Below are 18,886 nucleotides of genomic sequence, written 5' to 3' on the forward strand. Positions count from 1 at the left end.
TAAAGATATTAATTTCTCAATTCTGTTCACCCCCTGCCCGTTGCCTCCCTTTATTAGGACTAGTGCTCCCTGCCTGATATATCTATCTGTTCAGAGATAGATGATAGATAGATAGATATAGACATATGTACACATATTTCCAGGCTCTTATGACAACTATACATCAGTGGGATGTTATTTATGATTATATATGTAATGCTCCTTTTCCCTAATCTTCTGCAAATCGCATGAAGACAGGCACTGCATCTGCCCTGTTTAGCAGTGTGTTCCCAGTGCCCAGAGCACAGATGCTGAACCTGGAAGGCATTTGATAGATGCATGTTGAATCAGTGATTAAAAATGAATGCATTCAAAAGGTACATGCACCCCAATGTTCATTGCAGCACTATTTATAATAGCCAATACATTGCAACAACCTAAATGTCCATCGACAGATGAATGGATAAAGAAGATGTGGGACATATATGCAATAGAATACTACTCAGGCATAAAAAAGAATGAAATAACGCCATTTGCAGCAACATAAGTGGGCCTAGAGATTATCATACTAAGTGAAGTAAGTCAGACAGAGAAAGACAAATATCATATGATATCACTTACATGTGGAATCTAAAATATGACACAAATGAACTTATTTACAAAACAGACACAGACTCACAAACATAGAAAACAAACTTATGGTTACCAAAGAGGAACAGGGAGAGGGATAAATTAAGAACTTGGGGTTAACAGATACACACTATTATATGTAAAATAGATAAACAACAAGGTCTTATTGTATAGTACAGGGAACCATATTCAATATCTTGTAATAAACTTATAATGGAAAAGAATCTGAAAAATAATATGTATATATATGTATATATGTGTGTGTATGTATATATATATATAACTGAATCACTTTGCTGTATACCTGAAACTAACACAGTATTATAAATCAACTATAATTTAATTTTTTAAAAAAATAAAATAGGGCTTCCCTGGTGGCGCAGTGGTTGAGGGTCCACCTGCCGATGCAGGGGACGCGGGTTCGTGCCCCGGTCCGGGAGGATCCCGCGTGCCGCTGAGTGGCTGGGCCCGTGAGCCATGGCCGCTGAACCTGTGCGTCCAGAGCCTGTGCTCCACAACGGGAGAGGCCACAACCGTAAGAGGCCCACATAACGCAAAAAAAAAAGAAAAGAAACGAACACATGCAGTTGTGACCAAGGTTTCCGGCCTCCCCACTTCTTCCCTAGACTACAGAACTCACCTCCTTACAGGTGTTCCTGCCCCTGGACCCACCTCACTCTAGCTCATTTCCTACCTCAGAGCCTCCTTCATCTCCTTGAAGTGCAACTCCAACCTTTCCTTTTCACCATTTCACTTTTGAGAAGACCAGGCTCAGGGGGGCACATGGCTTGCACAAGATGATGGGACCTAAGTGACAGTACCAGTTTTCCATCCCAGGGTTCCTGACTCCAACTCCTTCCAGGAAATCAAAGCATTACTGTTTCCATTGCTTGCTTTTTCCTGCTTTGGTTTTTAGCTGTTCTGATTGAGTTCATCGCCCCTGCATCTTTCATTCATTCCTTCACTGTTAGCACAATCTTTTACTTATGGAAATTCAGCCACAGACTTGATTGGGACACTCCAGTTTTTCTCTCAGTCCAATAATTTGCAAGTGCCATGTGGGAGTACCGTAGCACTCATAGGATTGCAGGCAAAGATAAAAATCAGTGGAGCCATAAACTTACTCCTGCAAAAATAAAGTGGGAATATTTCTAAACTGTTTGAGGTTTCCCACTTTCTTAAACAAGGTGTGTTAAGTTCATCCAGTCTCTTGAGCTGTATTTCGAAGCAGTGAGCTTGAAGAGCTAAGCTTCAACTTATTAGGAAATTGAAGCATCTCCTTCAACTTCCTGGTGCTGTATAAGTGAAGAATCAATAGGGGCTAAATAAACGTGTCAATTAGAATTGCTAAACCCCAGACTGGGACAGCAAGGCTGGTCTTGATATTTCATCCACAGGTGTTTCTTCAAATAACAAATAAAAAATAATACCTGTTAGGATAGAGCTACTTGAACTGATAATGGCATGCTATTCATTGAATGGAATTTGAACCCCAGAAGCTTACATTTTAAATGCCCTTCATTTCCTTTCTATTACTTATGGGTGTAGACAAATCTCCTTCCCCTCTTCTTTCCCTGCCCCCCACAGTTTAGGACCCATCCCCACATGCAGTGACAGGGAAGAAGCAAAGCTATCACAATGAGGGACATATAGAAGATGGTTATCCCATAATTACGGCAAAGGTCTGACTGTCTCAGATGCCAAGGGAAAGCAAGTAGTAGTCATGGTCCTGCAGCACCCAGCTTACTATGAATGTAGAACTCTGTTTTGTGAGTCTGTCTTTCCTTAGCTCCATTCCCCTTGGTAAACAGACCTGCAAAGAAAGCCCCACATAAATGTTGATACTGACTCATTGGATGTATAGAGTCAAGTACGATGGAGCTCCAAAACTGAGAAAAGGGACATTTGAATCTAATATGTTAAGCAAGTAATTCCAACTCCATGTGAGATATTTGTAGACTAAGCTCTTCTTTATTGAGCTATCAATTAACAAAATGGGCCCCATTTTTAAGAAATAAATACTAAATAATATAAAATAGCAATAATAATAACTGATGATGACAGACATACTTACAGCACATAAGAGTGCCAGAATAATTTATGAATAGTGTAGGGTTTCCTAAACAACTCTGACGTTATTTGAGATAATTCAGTGATGTGGTAAAGGGTTATAAATTGAAATGCTTGAGAGTTCCTGACATTTTTTTAAAAATCAATCCGAAACCAAGTGCCACTGAATTAAATGTAAATTAAACTAAGCTTATGATAACAAAAATGTACAAGCCTTGTGAAAATTATGAAAGCAAAACTTAAAAAAAAAAATCTTCCCTACCTAAGCCAGAGATTAACAACAACAGTGATTAAGTCACGTTGCTAGCATGTACCCTTGAGATGAAGTGATGAAAACGGCACCTTACTTCTGTATTCTTCCTCCACAAGGCCCAGTCTAATCATGAGAAAAACATCAGACAAACTCAAATTGAAAGGCATTCTACAAAATGCCTAACCAGTGCTCTCTGAAACATTCAAGGTCATCAAAAACAAGGAATGACCAAGAAATGGTCACAGCCAAGACAAGCCTAAAAATTCATGATGACCAAATGTCCTGTGGGACCCTAGATGGCATCCTGGAGCAGATAAAGGACATTAAGGAAAAACTAAGGAAATCTGAATAAAGTATGGACTTTAGTTAATAATATGGTATAAGCATTGGATCGTTAGTTGTGACAAGTGTAGTATGTAAGATGTTAACAATATAGGAAACTGGGTACAGGGTATCTGGTAACTCTTTGTACCACACAACTTTTCTGTAAACTGAAACTATTCTAAAATAAAATGTTTATTGAAAAATACATAACAAATATAGTCGAAAAAAAAGATCTTCTGGTATAGTATTTGCAAAGGAAGATGCTTTTTAGTTTATAAATTATTTCCATAATTTGTGACAGTTCTCACATCTGCTACTATAAAATTCATTGCACCCTCTCTGCCTCTTGGAAAAAAATGCATTTAATTATCAGCGAAATTCAACTCCAGCCTGTTATGATGAATGATTTGAACCTGTCAGCTTCTTTTCCCCCCTAAAAACAAAAGAACTGAAATGAAATACAGTCTTCTTCCTCTATTTCCTTCCTTCCACCTGCTTCATTTAATTGATGAAGGTTTGAGGTTTTATTAATCTTTTTGAGCTCCTCTCCAAGACGCAGAAAAAGCTAATATGATATCATTGTGTCTAGCTAATGTGTGTGCTTTGTGAAATTGATACACCCTGCCAAGACATAAATTACTTAAGCTTTGATAAATGTGTTGAAATCAGGGAATGTTCAAACAGATAAAGCACAGCAATTCCTCTTTTTCTCCCTTTTTTAAACTCCATTTTGTGCATGCCGTTAAATGTTTTTGCATTATTATTGTAATATGGTGGGACAAAATATAGCAGTGATACTGATATTAGCATAGGAAGCCCCAGCAAGTACAAAAGTAATGGGGGATACAGCCTTGTGTTTTGCAGATAACATCTAACAACCTTGCCTTGGACAGAGTGGTTTGCCAACAGGCTCAGAACCACCTACGGTCCTCTCCCAGCAGGCTGTATCACCGAAATTGTCTACATAGGAATGAGGGCACCTGCCAGACACATTGTACTTTCAGATCCTTTGCTGACTCATTTGGTAGGTTGGAATCAAAGATCCACAAACACATTTTGTTGGCAAAAAGAGCTCACCTGTCCCTGTGATATGGATATGACTCAGATGTCAGCGAGACTGGAAACACGAGGAAGCATTTGATTGATGCTCTGGGGTTGAGAAGGTCAATTTCTACTCGTTAATGTATCATATGGCACTGAACAAGTTGCTTGATTAACCACTAATCAGTTTCCTGGAGACTGGAGAATCCATATAATCCTTTGAAAACAATTCTTGGATAGGAGGCATGGGACTACACTTTGGACCATGCAAGAGCCAGCAGTCACTGAATGCCTTTTGCAAGAGATTGGGCTCAGTAATTTCTATCCATTCTTTTTCTTTTTTTTTGGCTGCGTCAGGTCTTAGTTGCAGCACATGGGATCTTTGTTGAGGCCTGCAGAATCTTTCCTTGCAGCACGGGCTCTGTAGTTTGCGGCACGCAGCCTCTCTCATTGAGGCGTGAAAGCTCAGTAGTTGTGGCACGAGGGCTTAGTTAGTTGCTCCGCATCATGTGGGATCCTAGTTCCCCAACCAGGGATAGAACCTGCATCCCCTGCAGTGGAAGGCAGATTCTTTACCACTAGGCCACCAGGGAAATCTCCATCCATTATTTTATTTAGTCCTTACAATCAAACAGCAAAGGACATAAAGGTGAGAAAATTTGGGCTCACATCAAATACTTCAAGCTAAGGGGGTGATGAGGTCATCAGGCACCAAACCCTATGCTTTTTCCACCATGCTGCTTTCATATTGGGAGTTTATGGATGAGTGCAGGCAGGGTTGTGGTTGATCCAAACCCCAGGCATTCCTGGTTAGGTCTTTTGAGGTGAAGCATGAGCCCTGGGGACTTTGGTCACACAACTGTCTTTGTAGACCTGTTTAGGAGAGGGTGCCCTCTCAGCAGTGATGCATGCCTTTAAGAAAATGTTTCAGGGAGAAGGCTGAACAAGTTACACCAAAGGGAGAAGAAGTTGGGAGAGGAGGTACAATTGTTGGCTTTTTAAGACAACTAGAAGTATATTTACCCTTTTAATTATACTCTTCTACCAATACATCATCATCCAATAGTTTTTTTAAATTTGGGTTTAGATTTGGAAATCAGTACTTGTAAGAACCGTCCATGCATTTTAGAGTAAAAAACAGATGAAGTTATACACAGCTTTTCTCACCTTGTTTAATGTTATCAAAGCAAGTGACAAATGCGATGGTCTAGGGCAAAGCAAAAAAACAAAAAGATACATCCATCTACTTTTTTTGTCTAAGGAACTGTCAGTGACTGTTTTTCATCAGAACAGAGAACAAGTATAGATCTGTGCTTAACAGTTAAATTTGATTATTTTTATATAGGCCAACCTTAAAATCAAGGGCTCCTTGAGCAGGTTTGAACCTGAAGAGTATTGTGTTAGAATATATTTTTTAGGAATCAAATTTCATTTTAAGTTCTCATCTGGAGAATCTTTTCTGAAGAATTGAAGAGCCTTTCTAAAAGCAAATAATCATATCTAATGTATCTGTTTGATAAGCTTAGGTTTTTTTTTCTTATGCTCATATTTCTTTAGGATGAGTCACATATGTTTGGGTCAAGTTGCTACACCATGTTACTACAAAGAAAATCTTCAGTTTTTTAAAAGTCAATAAATGACTTTTTGAGTAATTATTATTGACTAATCTCAGAACCATCACATCAGAAGTCCAAGAGATAAGAGAAGGATCTCAAAATGTCTATCTCATAAGGGGACCCATCATGTATTCTAAAATACGCTAATACCAGTTAACTTGAGACTCTACATGATTGAAGACTTCTTGTTGAACAATGGGTTCAATGTTGGTAGGTTTTCAATAACAGAAAAGGAAGGAGAAAAATCAGGCAAAGGACTAAATCAAGAAAAATGATCCAGGCAGAAAAAACTCAGGAAAATGTGTAATGTAAAACAAACTTTTTAAGAAAAAAAGAGAGCATGTTTCTCCTGGTAGTGAAGAGTGTCATCATACTTGTAAACGAAAAAATATTTTTGAATGGGAAATGGATCTTAATTCTGCTAATAAAGTATTCATCAGGAGCATGGTGTGTAAAAGTAAGAATTGAGATTTTGGGGGTTTTTTTGAAAAAGCAAGCTAAAAGGGGAAATTTACCCTATGAAAGAGAGAAAGGAAGGCAGGAGCGAGGGAAGAAGTTAGGAAGTTGTACAAATAGGGGAGCTGAGATCAGGAAGTAAAGGAGAAGCTCTTGAGTACCAGTGATTCTCAGGAACAGTAGTTGTGACTGTCAGCAATGACCAAGCAAGGCACATCTCATGAAATTCCAGAAACAGGCAAAAAAATAGATAATAGACAGCAAGAATCATAATCAGAGAGAAGAGAAATTGGACCTTGATCAGCAAGGGGTTTCTTATCTGCCCATGTGTCCTTGAATGTCTCCCTGGAGAGAGAACAGGACAAGTCACTTGGACCAGGTTGCATCAGTTCCCAGGAAACTCAAGTCATATCTGGAGCCTTGTACTGACCTTCATGGGCTGTATGACCAGTTGATCTGAATGAGGTTTTGTGCACATTATAATTAAGAGTGTTCAAAGACAGAAAGCTAGTTACAGTATCAGAAATACCCAGAATGTTTTGAGCCAGAAATCCTGAGTAATGATCCCTCTTTCCCTGGTGAATATGCCAGCCCTTTAATGCCAGGAGAGAGAAAGAAGCATCAACTCAGGATGTGTAAGCCCCTAAGAAAAGGTAGTACGGATTTAGGTTTTCAAAGCAGTAAGAACGTGCAGCATGCAGTTTGACAAACCTCAGTAATTTAAGTAAAGAGAAAAGAATTTCTAAAAATACCAGACCTGAGTGGGGGAAAGCCTTTGGGAAATTAATCAAAGGGACCAATACATTATTATGTGCTCCCTCCCCACCAAAGCAAAAAAAGGAAAAATCTACACATATATTTAAGTCCTTGGACTTCTCCTCTAAAGTATTTGGGTACAAGCTATAGATGAAAACACTTCTCACAAAACTCTATTAGAACTTAAAACTTTTATGAATATATAAAATGTAACCTCATATTATTAAACTCTACCATGTAGTCAAGTGCAATATTAATAATCCAAGCTTTTTTTTCAAAATTGTATTGAAAGCAATAATTTTTGTAACAATCTGAGACTGGTTTTACCAGGTGCTTTGCCAAGTTTGAAAGGGTTGTGGAAACTACATAAACACAGCCCCACTTCTTTCTCATCCTTTTCATCTTGCTGACAGTTTTCCAGAGAATCATTACCAGAGTGGTTTGTGCCATTCGAGATAAGAGGCTATCTGTGTTTCCACTAGAAACCTCTATTTTCCAGACTTTATAACTCATCCGTAAATATTCACTCCAGGCAACAGTTTCATATATTATGATTCTGTCCCTCAAAATTCATATTGACTTAGCTAAATGATTTTTAGAAATCATGAGGACTCTTACACTACAAAAAGAATAAGAAAAATCAAATGCAAATAAAGTGCTATGTTTCAGTGGGTATGATTTGAGTCAAAATACTGTGGAATCCATAAAACACATGCTCATGACTCTTTCCTGGCAATCCTATCTTTCAGGGTATTATTCAGTTGTAACAAAATTTAATTTATCAACAATAGGTCTATTAATTAATTCAAAATGTACATTTCCAATTTATTTCTGTTTCTATAAAGGCAGCTAAATTTGAAATTATATTTTTTCAACTAAAACTTTTGTAGAACTTCCTATTCACTCTACTTTTCGTTACAGAATTTGAAGTCGAATTATATCAGAAGTTATGAAATTATATGTCATAAGCTTTGAATACAATAATACCCTTAGTATCTGCAAAAATATTTTGAGTCTTATCAATATCTTATATTCAGGTGGTTTCTAGCTCCATGATAGAAACCTCAGCATTCTAGAGTTGTTTTCTATCTAAAAAAAAAAATCTTACAAATTTAATGTTTTTATGAAATAAGAGACCAAAATATACTATTTCCCCCAGTCTGGGAAGATAGAATTGTAAAGATTAGGGAACAGAGACTAAAACCACATCAACCCATTAAAATGAAATACAATCACCCTTGATATCCATGGGGGATTTGTTTCAGGATCCCCTTGGATACCAAAATCCAGGGATGTTTAAGTCCCTTACATAAAATAGTTTAGTATTTGCGTGTAACCTATGCACATCCTCTTGTATATTTTAAATCATCTCCAGATTACTTATAATACCTAATACAATGTAAACAGTTGCCAGAGTATGACAAATTCAAGTTTTGCTTTTTGGAAATCTCTGGCTGGGGGCGGGAGTGTTGGAGGGGGTTTTCATTTGTTTTTAACTTTAATTCAGTGTTGGTCGAATCCACTGGATTCAGAACCTGCAGATACAAAGAGCCAACTGTACTCTCTTCTTGATCTCATCATTTCCGTTTTTGTACTCATGGATTTACATTGCTTGAATTAAATGGTCGTCTTGTTACACTGTGGAGCCCAGCTGTGTGTGTGAAATGCTATTTAGCAGGAATTGAAATAAATTACAAGAATTAACCTGGTGCTTTGGCTTTGGTATGTGTGCACTCAAAGCCTAACCTAAAGTGTGTTTTTCTTTCTTCTTTTCGAACAGCTGTTTTGTGACAGTAAAAAGGTGGTGCATGCCACAGAAGGGCTGGATTGGGAAGACAAAGATGCTGCAGAGACACTGGTGGGAAACGTGGTACACTCAAGGATCATCAGTCCTCTGCGCCTGTTTGTTAAACAGTCTCCAGTCCCCAAGCCCGGACACTTGGCGTATGCAGACAGCTTGGAAAACTTTTGGGATTGGCTGGCCAATATCACGGAGGTTCAGGAGCCCTTGGCAAGAACTAAACGGAGGCCAATAGTGAAAACGGGAAAATTTAAGAAAATGTTTGGATGGGGCGACTTCCATTCCAACATTAAAACTGTTAAGCTCAACCTCCTCATCACGGGGAAAATCGTTGACCATGGAAATGGAACCTTCAGTGTTTATTTCCGACATAATTCCACAGGCCTGGGCAATGTTTCAGTGAGTTTGGTACCCCCCTCCAAAGTGGTGGAATTTGAAGTTTCCCCACAGTCTACCTTGGAGACCAAGGAATCCAAATCTTTCAATTGTCGCATTGAGTATGAAAAAACAGATCGGGCGAAGAAGACTGCCCTGTGCAACTTCGACCCGTCCAAGATCTGCTACCAGGAGCAGACTCAGAGCCACGTTTCCTGGTTGTGCTCCAAGCCCTTCAAGGTCATTTGCATCTACATTGCCTTTTACAGTGTTGATTATAAACTTGTGCAAAAGGTCTGTCCTGACTACAATTACCATAGTGAGACTCCATACTTATCTTCTGGCTGAATCTTTCTACAGCCAATAGAAAGGAAGGACAAATATATATTCAATTAGAATGACCAAGAACCAAGCCCAGCTCTTCATGGTAAAAGATCCCTTTTGTTTCTGGCAGTGAACCTTCATTCTCTATAAGGTTTTCAAACTTGAAAGAAAAAGAAACATCTTTAAATGTGAATTGTGTTTGTTTTGATCATAAGTACCTGAATCTAAAGAGTAAAACTGTGTATGAAGCCATCGCTCTCACATAGGATGGCTAAGTCCTCCAGGTATTGTTGTTTCTCTAAGAGTCGATGGTAGCAACATGTAACAGGAAAGAACCAAATTATGCATGTGATAAACATTGCTCTTGAAATGAGCCTGCCTTTGAAGTATGTTTTGGAAGATTACCTTTAAAATAGCAGATTCAGTAAAGCAACTGAAAAGATTGTATTTGGTAGATGAATTGCATTTCTTACACTGAATTCTTTTTTTATTGCTGTCTTTTCTCCCACATCTGTGCTGTTACTGATATGAGAGATGAAGGGGTAAAATTTGTTTCAAAACTCACGTGTGAAGTTACAGTGCCACAGTGGAATGAAATACGTTATTATCTGAGCTAGAATTGAGTGGAGTGGGATTTAAGCACTTAGCCCTGATTTGGTCACCATCCTCAGGATTCTCATGTGAGTAGTAACATTAGTGTATTAAGAAAGCAAATCTGGATATATTGTAAGTCAGTTCAACAATAATGACGATCAGGATGTTTTTAGATTGTTTTGTCAAATTCAGTGCTGTGAGGTGGTCAAAAATATCATAAATCTGTATTCACACTTTAACCTCATTCTATTCATTTGGTAGTATGATTTTTATATACAGGTGTAGAACAACTCTTAAATTGAGAGAAAGTGATTGTTTCCTCGGCTAGAATGGGAAAGAAACTGGAATTGGAAGGAGGAAATTCTGGGATGATATATTCATTATTTCTAGCCTCTTAGATTAAGTTCTCCTTGCATTTAATTATTTACATGAGGGATCAAATTGTGGAAATAAAGAGTATATTTAAACACTGCTACTTATTATTAAGTGTTAATAACCAAGATGCATGATTCACCAGTCTTTTGAGATGACTTCCTAATAATGTTGCTTCACACAGTGTCCTCATCTTCTCTGAGGGGGTCGACAGTCATCCTGTGTCATAGAACTGGATGGTCTTTGAATTAGCACAGAAAGACAGTCTGACTGACCAGTACAAAGGTTTCTAGAACCTGTAAGACTCATGGAATAGTTACTCTTTTTTACGATAGACGTTAACTTTTTTCCCCCTTCTTATCTGTAAAATATCAGTTAAAGTAAAACATGAAATTGAGGACTAAAGGAAGACCAGTCCTAACCAACAAATATGCTCTTACTACATTGTTCAAAAAGCCAGCAGCACTCATCTCTATTTTGCATCTCCATTCCTTTCCTTTTCTTGGTGATATCTGCACAGTGTTTGGTTTTTGTCTCTTGTAAAAATTGTACTAGACTTAGTGTGTGGTAGTACAGGCTTGAAATTTTTGCTCTGAGTTCATCGGGCGCTTTTGTAATTTTGTGGTTGGTGTGAAATATTTTGAGACATCTTTTTATTTTCACCTAGAAACAAGATTAAAATACTATTTATTGTAAAATATGTGGGAACCATCTATGTATATAAACTTAGAATTTTCTGTGTACAGAGAAAGTATGTGTACGCATTTCTATGTAAATAAAAAGAATTTGCTAAATCTGTCACATGGCTTCAGGGTTGTTTTTTTTTTTAAGACTGTTCTTGTTTCTTTTCCTCACAGTGGTTTAGTGTGTGTGTGTGTGTGTGTGTGTGTGTGTGTTTTATCAACTGAGCATTAAGATTTTCCATATGTTCATATTAAACAGAACAGCTAGGCTATGGAGATTTTAAAGTAGAGTAAAAGAATAACTCATATAAACCACCTGACACATAGCTTGGCATCTAGTAAGAATTCTGTAAGTGTGAGCTGCCATTATGATTGTTATAATTATTATTACTAATGAAATGCGATTTAAAACTATCTGATGTTCAAAAGTTGAGTGGTATAAACATTATATGCATGCAAAGAAAAAAAAGCTAAATCAGTCTACACAATTCTTAGATTTTAGCAGGATCTGTGGAATTAAAAAAAAAGATAGAAAGAAAGTTCCCCAGGCATATTTTTAAATTGGCATAGAAAATATGCCACATATATTTTTTAGTCATCATTTCAAAGCCTACATAATTGTCATTAATGGTACTTGGCACAATACAAATCAGGTCCCATTTAAACATGCAAATGCACCCATTTCCACAAAACCATTTTTGCCTTTGAGTACTGCAATTGAGGAAAAGGACATTCATGTAAGCTAATTTTATACCCAATCACAAGTTGTTCAAAATGTAAAGGAAAAGACCCTTTTACAAATGAAAATCAAACTAATAGATGCACACCTGAAAACAATATAATGTGTGTCAATTATGACTCAATAAAAAAATTCATTTAAAAAATAAAAAACCACTAGCAGAAATTTAATCTTCAAGGAGGTGTTAGTTATCTTCTCAGGATCTCTCTAGGCCAGCTGTTTAGGAGAAAGCAAACGAGTTTGAAGACCTTTTCACCCCTCAGCAGAAACAATCTTGTTACTCATCACCACACAGAATCAGAAAAGAGGTCATATTTCCATGACTCTGGTGTGATCATACCAGCTACAGGGTCTGTAAAATCTGGGGAAGGGAAATAAGAGGAAAAAACCTGTGGACACCATGTAGCACAGCATAATCAGTAAAAAGGAAGCAACTTTCTTTCTTTCTACTGCTTGATACTTGGAATTTCAACACATTCTCATGATCTAGAATAACAAAGCAAGAGTGAGTATGGTTCTCTGGCATGGGTACTCATAAGAGAACCTGATTCATATCACATTATATTCTTTAATCTGTACTCTGCAACACTGTTCTTCTTTATATGAGGCAGATGCTACATGACCCACAATTGCTACACCTTAAACATTCCACAATTGGCTAATTCTTTCTCCATTCAAGACATGGTTCTGCTGAGTGGGAGCTGCCATTAAGGCTTAGAGAGTCCTGATACTCAAAGTGCAGTCAGTACATCAGCAGTACTACCTGTAAGTTTATTAGAAATACAGAATCTCAGGTCCTACCTCGGACACCCAGTTGGAGTTTTCATTTTAACAAGATACCCGTGTGACTTGTATTTACATTAAAGACTGAGAAGTACTTCCTTAGAAACTCTGATTTAGTAAATGGAATTAGTAAATTAGGAATTAAGGATCTACATCTTAAATAAGAACCCTAGGTTGTGCTGGTTCCAATAGGCTTCTAACAATACTTTTTAAAAATGTTGAAGGAAACAGACCCTTTTAAAAATGAAAATTAAACTAACAGATTGATAACCAAATAAAGAAAGTAATCAAACCAACATTAACATATAGAAGAGTAATATTTCAAAGAGAGTACAGCCTATACTATCTTCTGGTTCATCCCTCTCATTTGACAGACAAGTAAAACCAAGGCCCCATCAGAGTCAAGGACATGTCCAGTTAGTATGTGACAAAGCCCAACTGAAATGCAGGTCTCCTGACTCCTCGTCCCAGCTCTTGTGTTACAGAAGAAAGGTAAATTGAAGCAGATATTCAAAACAAAACAAAAATAATTGCTGTGAGTTTATTACAAGACGTGATCCAGAAGCCAAAACTGAACCTGAAAATGGCTGGAAATGCTCTCTTTCCAAAATCCTAAGGATAGTGATTTCTCTAACACAAAATTTTTTAAAGCTAAAACTCTGGAAAAATGAAGTCAGAATAAAACCATTATGTCCAAAGATGAGAGTCCTGGGATGTATTAGAGGTATGACTGGCTAAGAGTTAACAGCAGTTACTACATTTGACAGAATTTTCAACTGATTTTAACACCTGAGAATACATTTTCATAGAAATGGGTAAATTGTGTGGAATGCCTTAATTACCCAAGGGTCCAATTTTACTTCATAAAATAGAGGATGAAGTCATGCATTTTTACTTGCAGTAAAACTATAGTTAACCCCAAGTTAATTAATCAGAACATTCAATGAATGGAAATTTCATGTCTCCAACTGTCAGTGACAAATCACAGGCAAACAAGCTCTTGCTACAGATTTTTTTCTTTGTAAAAATCTTGTAAAAAATATTCAAGGGTCGGGGCTTCCCTGGTGGCGCAGTGGTTGAGAGTCCGCCTGCCGATTCAGGGGACACGGGTTCGTGCCCCGGTCCGGGAAGATCCCACATGCCACGGAGCGGCTGGGCCCGTGAGCCATGGCCGCTGAGCCTGCACGTCCGGAGCCTGTGCTCCGCAACGGGAGAGGCCACAACAGTGAGAGGCCCGCGTACCGCAAAAAAAAAAAAATATATTCAAGGGTCATTTCATATTCACCTCATGTCCTACCCCATAATGCGAGGTCTGGAACCCTGGGAACATATCCCGTTCTGCTTCACTGGTCGTCTTCCCTTTTTATCATGCTGCTCAGCTTCCCCATAAATAGCCCATCATCTCTTCTCAGAAAGAATGAGTTAACTGCGTCCGCTACAGCACTGGGCAAAGTGTCTGGTATGTAGTAGGTACTTGGTCAATATCTGTCACTCGATTTTAAAAAAATCTCCAGCAAAAAAACAGTGATTATTCAAGACCCCCGCTACCCACCTAACATGAGTTACCTTATTTCCAACATGAAGACATTGCTCCAGCTGAATGCAATACCTGTTGAATGCTAGCTCCCAGAACCACAGAAGCTGAAAAGATGGAAACACTCTAGAATAGGTTTTGTTTATCAGATAAAGAATTGGTGACCTGATGAGGTTCAACAGCATTTCTTTTTTTTTTTTTTAGCTATTTTTATTGTTCTTCCTGCCTGGATAAAGCCATTCTTTCTCTTCTTTATTCCTCCAAATCACTGATTTTCCATATTTGTGATAGAGACTGTCAGCTGTCCACCAGCTTGTGACCTCCTCCTCCTCCCATTGCAGTGGAAGGGTCAAGGGTATAGCTGGACCACTAGACTGCATGACCCTGCCTCTCCTGCAGTGAGGTATGGCCTGGTTGCTGGGCTACAACTAGTATAATGTGAGAGGAAGAGATGTGTAGACTTACCGTAAAAGCACATTCAGGCTTGCAAATGCTCTTTTCCCTTTGGCTGTCTCAGATAGATGACCTAAAGGACCTGAAATGCTGCCTAGAAAAGGGGGCAAAACAACTGTCCATCTGAGTGTCTTTCCAACCATGGAAGATAGCCACCCAGCTAACTAAAAGCCCACCCTGGACAGCTACAGAAGAAATAAACGTGTATATTATTTTTTAAGCCACTGAATTATTGGGATGGATTTGTTACTGCACCTTAGCATGAGCTTAACTAATACAAATATTGCATAAGATCTCCTCTATGTGCTCTAACACACTATAATCTCTATGTTAATTATTTCAATCTATGTTAGGCATTGCAGTAATAATTTCATACACACAACTTTCAGCTTGCCTTATTATTTATACTTCATGTGCTCTATCATCCAATTCATCAAAGCCAGAGATCACATTTTCCACTTTTTGGAATATCCTACAATGCCCAGATAAAGCTATTGCCCTTTTTATTTTTTAACATCTTTATTGGAGTATAATTGCTTTACAATGGTGTGTTAGTTTCTGCTTTATAACAAAGTGAATCAGTTATACATATACATCTGTTCCCATATCTCTTCCCTCTTGCATCTCCCTCCCTCCCACCCTCCCTATCCCACCCCTCCAGGCGGTCACAAACCACCGAGCTGATCTCCCTGTGCTACGTGGCTGCTTCCCACTAGCTATCTATTTTACGTTTGGTAGTGTATATATGTCCATGCCACTCTCTCACTTCGTCCCAGCTTACCCTTCCCCCTCCCCATGTCCTCAAGTCCATTCTCTACGGATGCGGGGCGAGCCTGTGGCGGCAAGGCCAGCGTGATGTTGCACCAGCATGAGGCGGGCCATGCGTTCTCCCGGGGAAGTTGTCCCTGGATCACGGGACCCTGGCAGTGGCGGGCTGCACAGGCTCCCAGGAGAGGAGGTGGGGATAGTGACCTGTGCTCGCACACAGGCTTCTTTGTGGCTGCATCAGCCTTAGCATCTCATGCCCGTCTCTGGGGTCCGCACTGATATCCGTGGTTCACAACCGTCTCTGAAGCTCGTTTAGGCGGTTTAGGCGGTGCTCTGAATCCCCTCTTCGCACACCCCAAAACAATGGTCTCTTGCCTCTTCGGCAGCTCCAGACATTTTCCCGGACTCCCTCCCGGCTAGCCGTGGTGCACTAGCCCCCTTCAGGCTGTGTTCACGCCGCCAACCCCAGTCCTCTCCCTGGGATCCGAACTCCGAAGCCCGAGCCTCAGCTCCCAGCCCCCGCCCGCCCCAGCGGGTGAGCAGACAAGCCTCTCGGGCTGGTGAGTGCCGGTCGGCACCGATCCTCTGTGCGAGAATCTCTCCGCTTTGCCCTCCGCACCCCTGTTGCTGTGCTCTCCTCCGAGACTCCGAAGCTTTCCCCCTCCGCCACCCGCAGTCTCCGCCCGCGGAGGGGCTTCTAGTTTGTGGAAACCTTTCTTCCTTCACGGCTCCCTCCCACTGGTGCAGGTCCCGTCCCTATTCTTTGTCTCTGTTTTTTCTTTTTTCTTTTGTCCTACCCAGGTACGTGGGGAGTTTCTTGACTTTTGGGAGGTCTGAGGTCTTCTGCCAGCATTCAGTAGGTGTTCTGTAAGAGCTGTTCCACGTGTAGATGTATTTCTGATGTATTTGTGGGGAGGAAGGACGTTCACCATCTTGAAGGTCCCCCTGCTATTGCCTTTTAAGTGATATGTATCTGATGTTATATGGTATTAAACTGTAACATTAGAAGTTATGTATTTTAAAATATTTGTTTTACAAATGACCCATAAACAAACAGAGTTGGAGAATTCTTAAAAGATAATAAAATAGAATTTAAGAATCATGCTAATTCTACTTCCCCTAATAAAATAGGGAAGAAGAGTATATGGGTTTTTTTCTGTCTTTATTTTTCATTAGTGACACACTTATGTGGATTCTTAATTCCAAAGGTATCAACATGATATACAATGGAAGTCCTCTCTCCCACCCCTTTTCTATTGCCACTCTGCTTCTCTCTCCAGAGGAAAACCATAGTATAAATGTCCTGTGTATCCTGGCAGAGATAAATGAATATGTTCTGAAGTGTTTTAAATGATTCAAAGTGTTTTCAGTTTCCCCAGATTCTCCCTTTTGCATGTATCTGTTTAGTTGAAGTGTTGTGATGTGTTCATTTGTTATTTTTTCTTTTTAAATTCAACAAACCACTTTCAAATGTCAAGTTTTTTTTAATTTAAAAATATTACCCATAATCTCATCACCAATAAGTTAAATATATTTTCTTCTCATCTGTACCCATATATATGGATACGTGTGTACACATGCATATATATACAGTGTTTATGTAGTTGCAATAGGTATAGTATGGTAATGCAATAAATATACCATTATATCTTATGTGCAAAATTTTTGACTGGGATATAAAGACACTTACAACATTTCCTCAGTGTATGGCTCAATACATTCTCAAAAAATGGAATAACCCCAGGATTGTATGAGTAATGGATGCTCTCTACCTTCTCTCTTTCTTGTCATCCACACTATGACAAACAGAAGTCCCATGGAATTACTCTAGTCCCAGAAACATAAAACAATTTTGCAGAACTTTGTAGGCCAAAGAGAAATTACAAATCTTAGTTAAGAGGATTAAGCTCACATCCCACTCCCAATAGGATCTGGGAAGCCAGCTCACTCTCAGAGCCCCTCTGGCACTAATGTGGTAAATGCAGCATATCTTTATCATAATCCCACTCCACTCACTTTCTGAAAGAACCATTCAAATCATAGTATAACAGAGTCCTTTATAGGAAAAGGGAGCTAATGTTTATTGATGCTTACTATGGGTCTGACACCATCCTTGATACTTTTCAAATAAGTAAAGAATTTGTAGTTAATCCGACCTAGATTTGTGTCTTAAGTCTCCCATTTAATAGCTGTGTGAGTTTGAGCAACATACTCAACTTCTCTGATTTTCTCATCTTCAAAACGGAGTTAGAATACCCAACTCATAGCAGTGTTGAGATTATGAGCCATAAGGAATGATAAGAACCTTAAAGCAAAATACTCTTTTTATTATTTTCTTCTTACCAATTACCAATAATTTTAGACATTGAAGACACACCAAAGCCAGTGGAAATAATTAGATTTCATTGTTTTTGTTCAAAATCCCTCCCTCGAAAGTACCTGGTATATCAGTGAAAAAGTCCTTATTACAAGGCTTAAAGTGATATGTGGAGATAAACAGGTAGCTGTACCCTCAGGTGTCTTCAGAGAAATGTCTACTTAAGATGTTTTCTTAGGAAACTTCCACAAGCCTTTTAGATAGCCTCATCCACCAGAGGGCAGACATCATAAGCAAGAAGAAATACAATCCTGCAGCCTGTGGAACAAAAACCACATTCACAGAAAGAGAGACAAGATGAAAAGGCAGGGGGCTATGTAACAGATGAAGGAAAAAGATAAAAGCCCAGAAAAAAAAACTAAATGAAGTGGAGATAGGCAACATTCCGAAAAAGAATTCAGAATACTGATAGTGAAGATGATCCAGGACCTCAGAAAAAGAATGGAGGCAAAGATAGAGAAGATGCAAGAAATGTTTAACAAAGACCTAGAAGAATTAAAGAACAAACAAACAGAGATAAACAATAAAATAACTGAAATGAAAACTACACTAGAAGGAATCAATAGCAGAATAACTGAGGCAGGAGAACGGATAAGTGACCTGGAAGACAGAATGGTGGAATTCACTGCTGTGGAACAGAATAAAGAAAAAAGAATGAATAGAAATGAAGACAGCCTAAGAGACTCCTGGGACAACATTAAATGCAACAACATTCGCATTATAGGGGTCCCAGAAGGAGAAGAGAGAGAGAAAGTTCCCAAGAAAAATATTGGAAGAGATAATAGTCGAACTTCCCTAACATGTGAAAGGAAATAGCCATCCAAGTCCAGGAAGCCAGAGAGTCCTATACAGGATAAAACCAAGGAGAAACATGCTGAGACACATAGTAATCAAATTGGCAAATATTAAGACAAAGAAAAATTATTGAAAGCAGCAAGGGAAAAATGACAAATAACAT

General features: G+C 38.8%; 1 protein-coding gene across 1 annotated transcript in view; it reads left to right on the forward strand.

The window, feature by feature from the left end:
• Positions 1 to 9,649, forward strand: part of NXPH2 (neurexophilin 2) — a gene marked incomplete at both ends in the record, with an annotated part of 109,801 nt that extends 100,152 nt beyond the window's left edge. The window contains one exon of the mRNA XM_081242540.1: positions 8,906 to 9,649. Within this exon, the coding sequence (XP_081098666.1) occupies positions 8,906 to 9,649 (744 nt within the window). The remainder of the gene's footprint in view (positions 1 to 8,905) is intronic.
• Between the last annotated feature and the right edge of the window lie 9,237 nt (positions 9,650 to 18,886).

Source organism: Mesoplodon bidens, assembly GCF_964165515.1.
Source record: "Mesoplodon bidens genome assembly, chromosome: 8".
NCBI lineage: Eukaryota > Metazoa > Chordata > Mammalia > Artiodactyla > Ziphiidae > Mesoplodon > Mesoplodon bidens.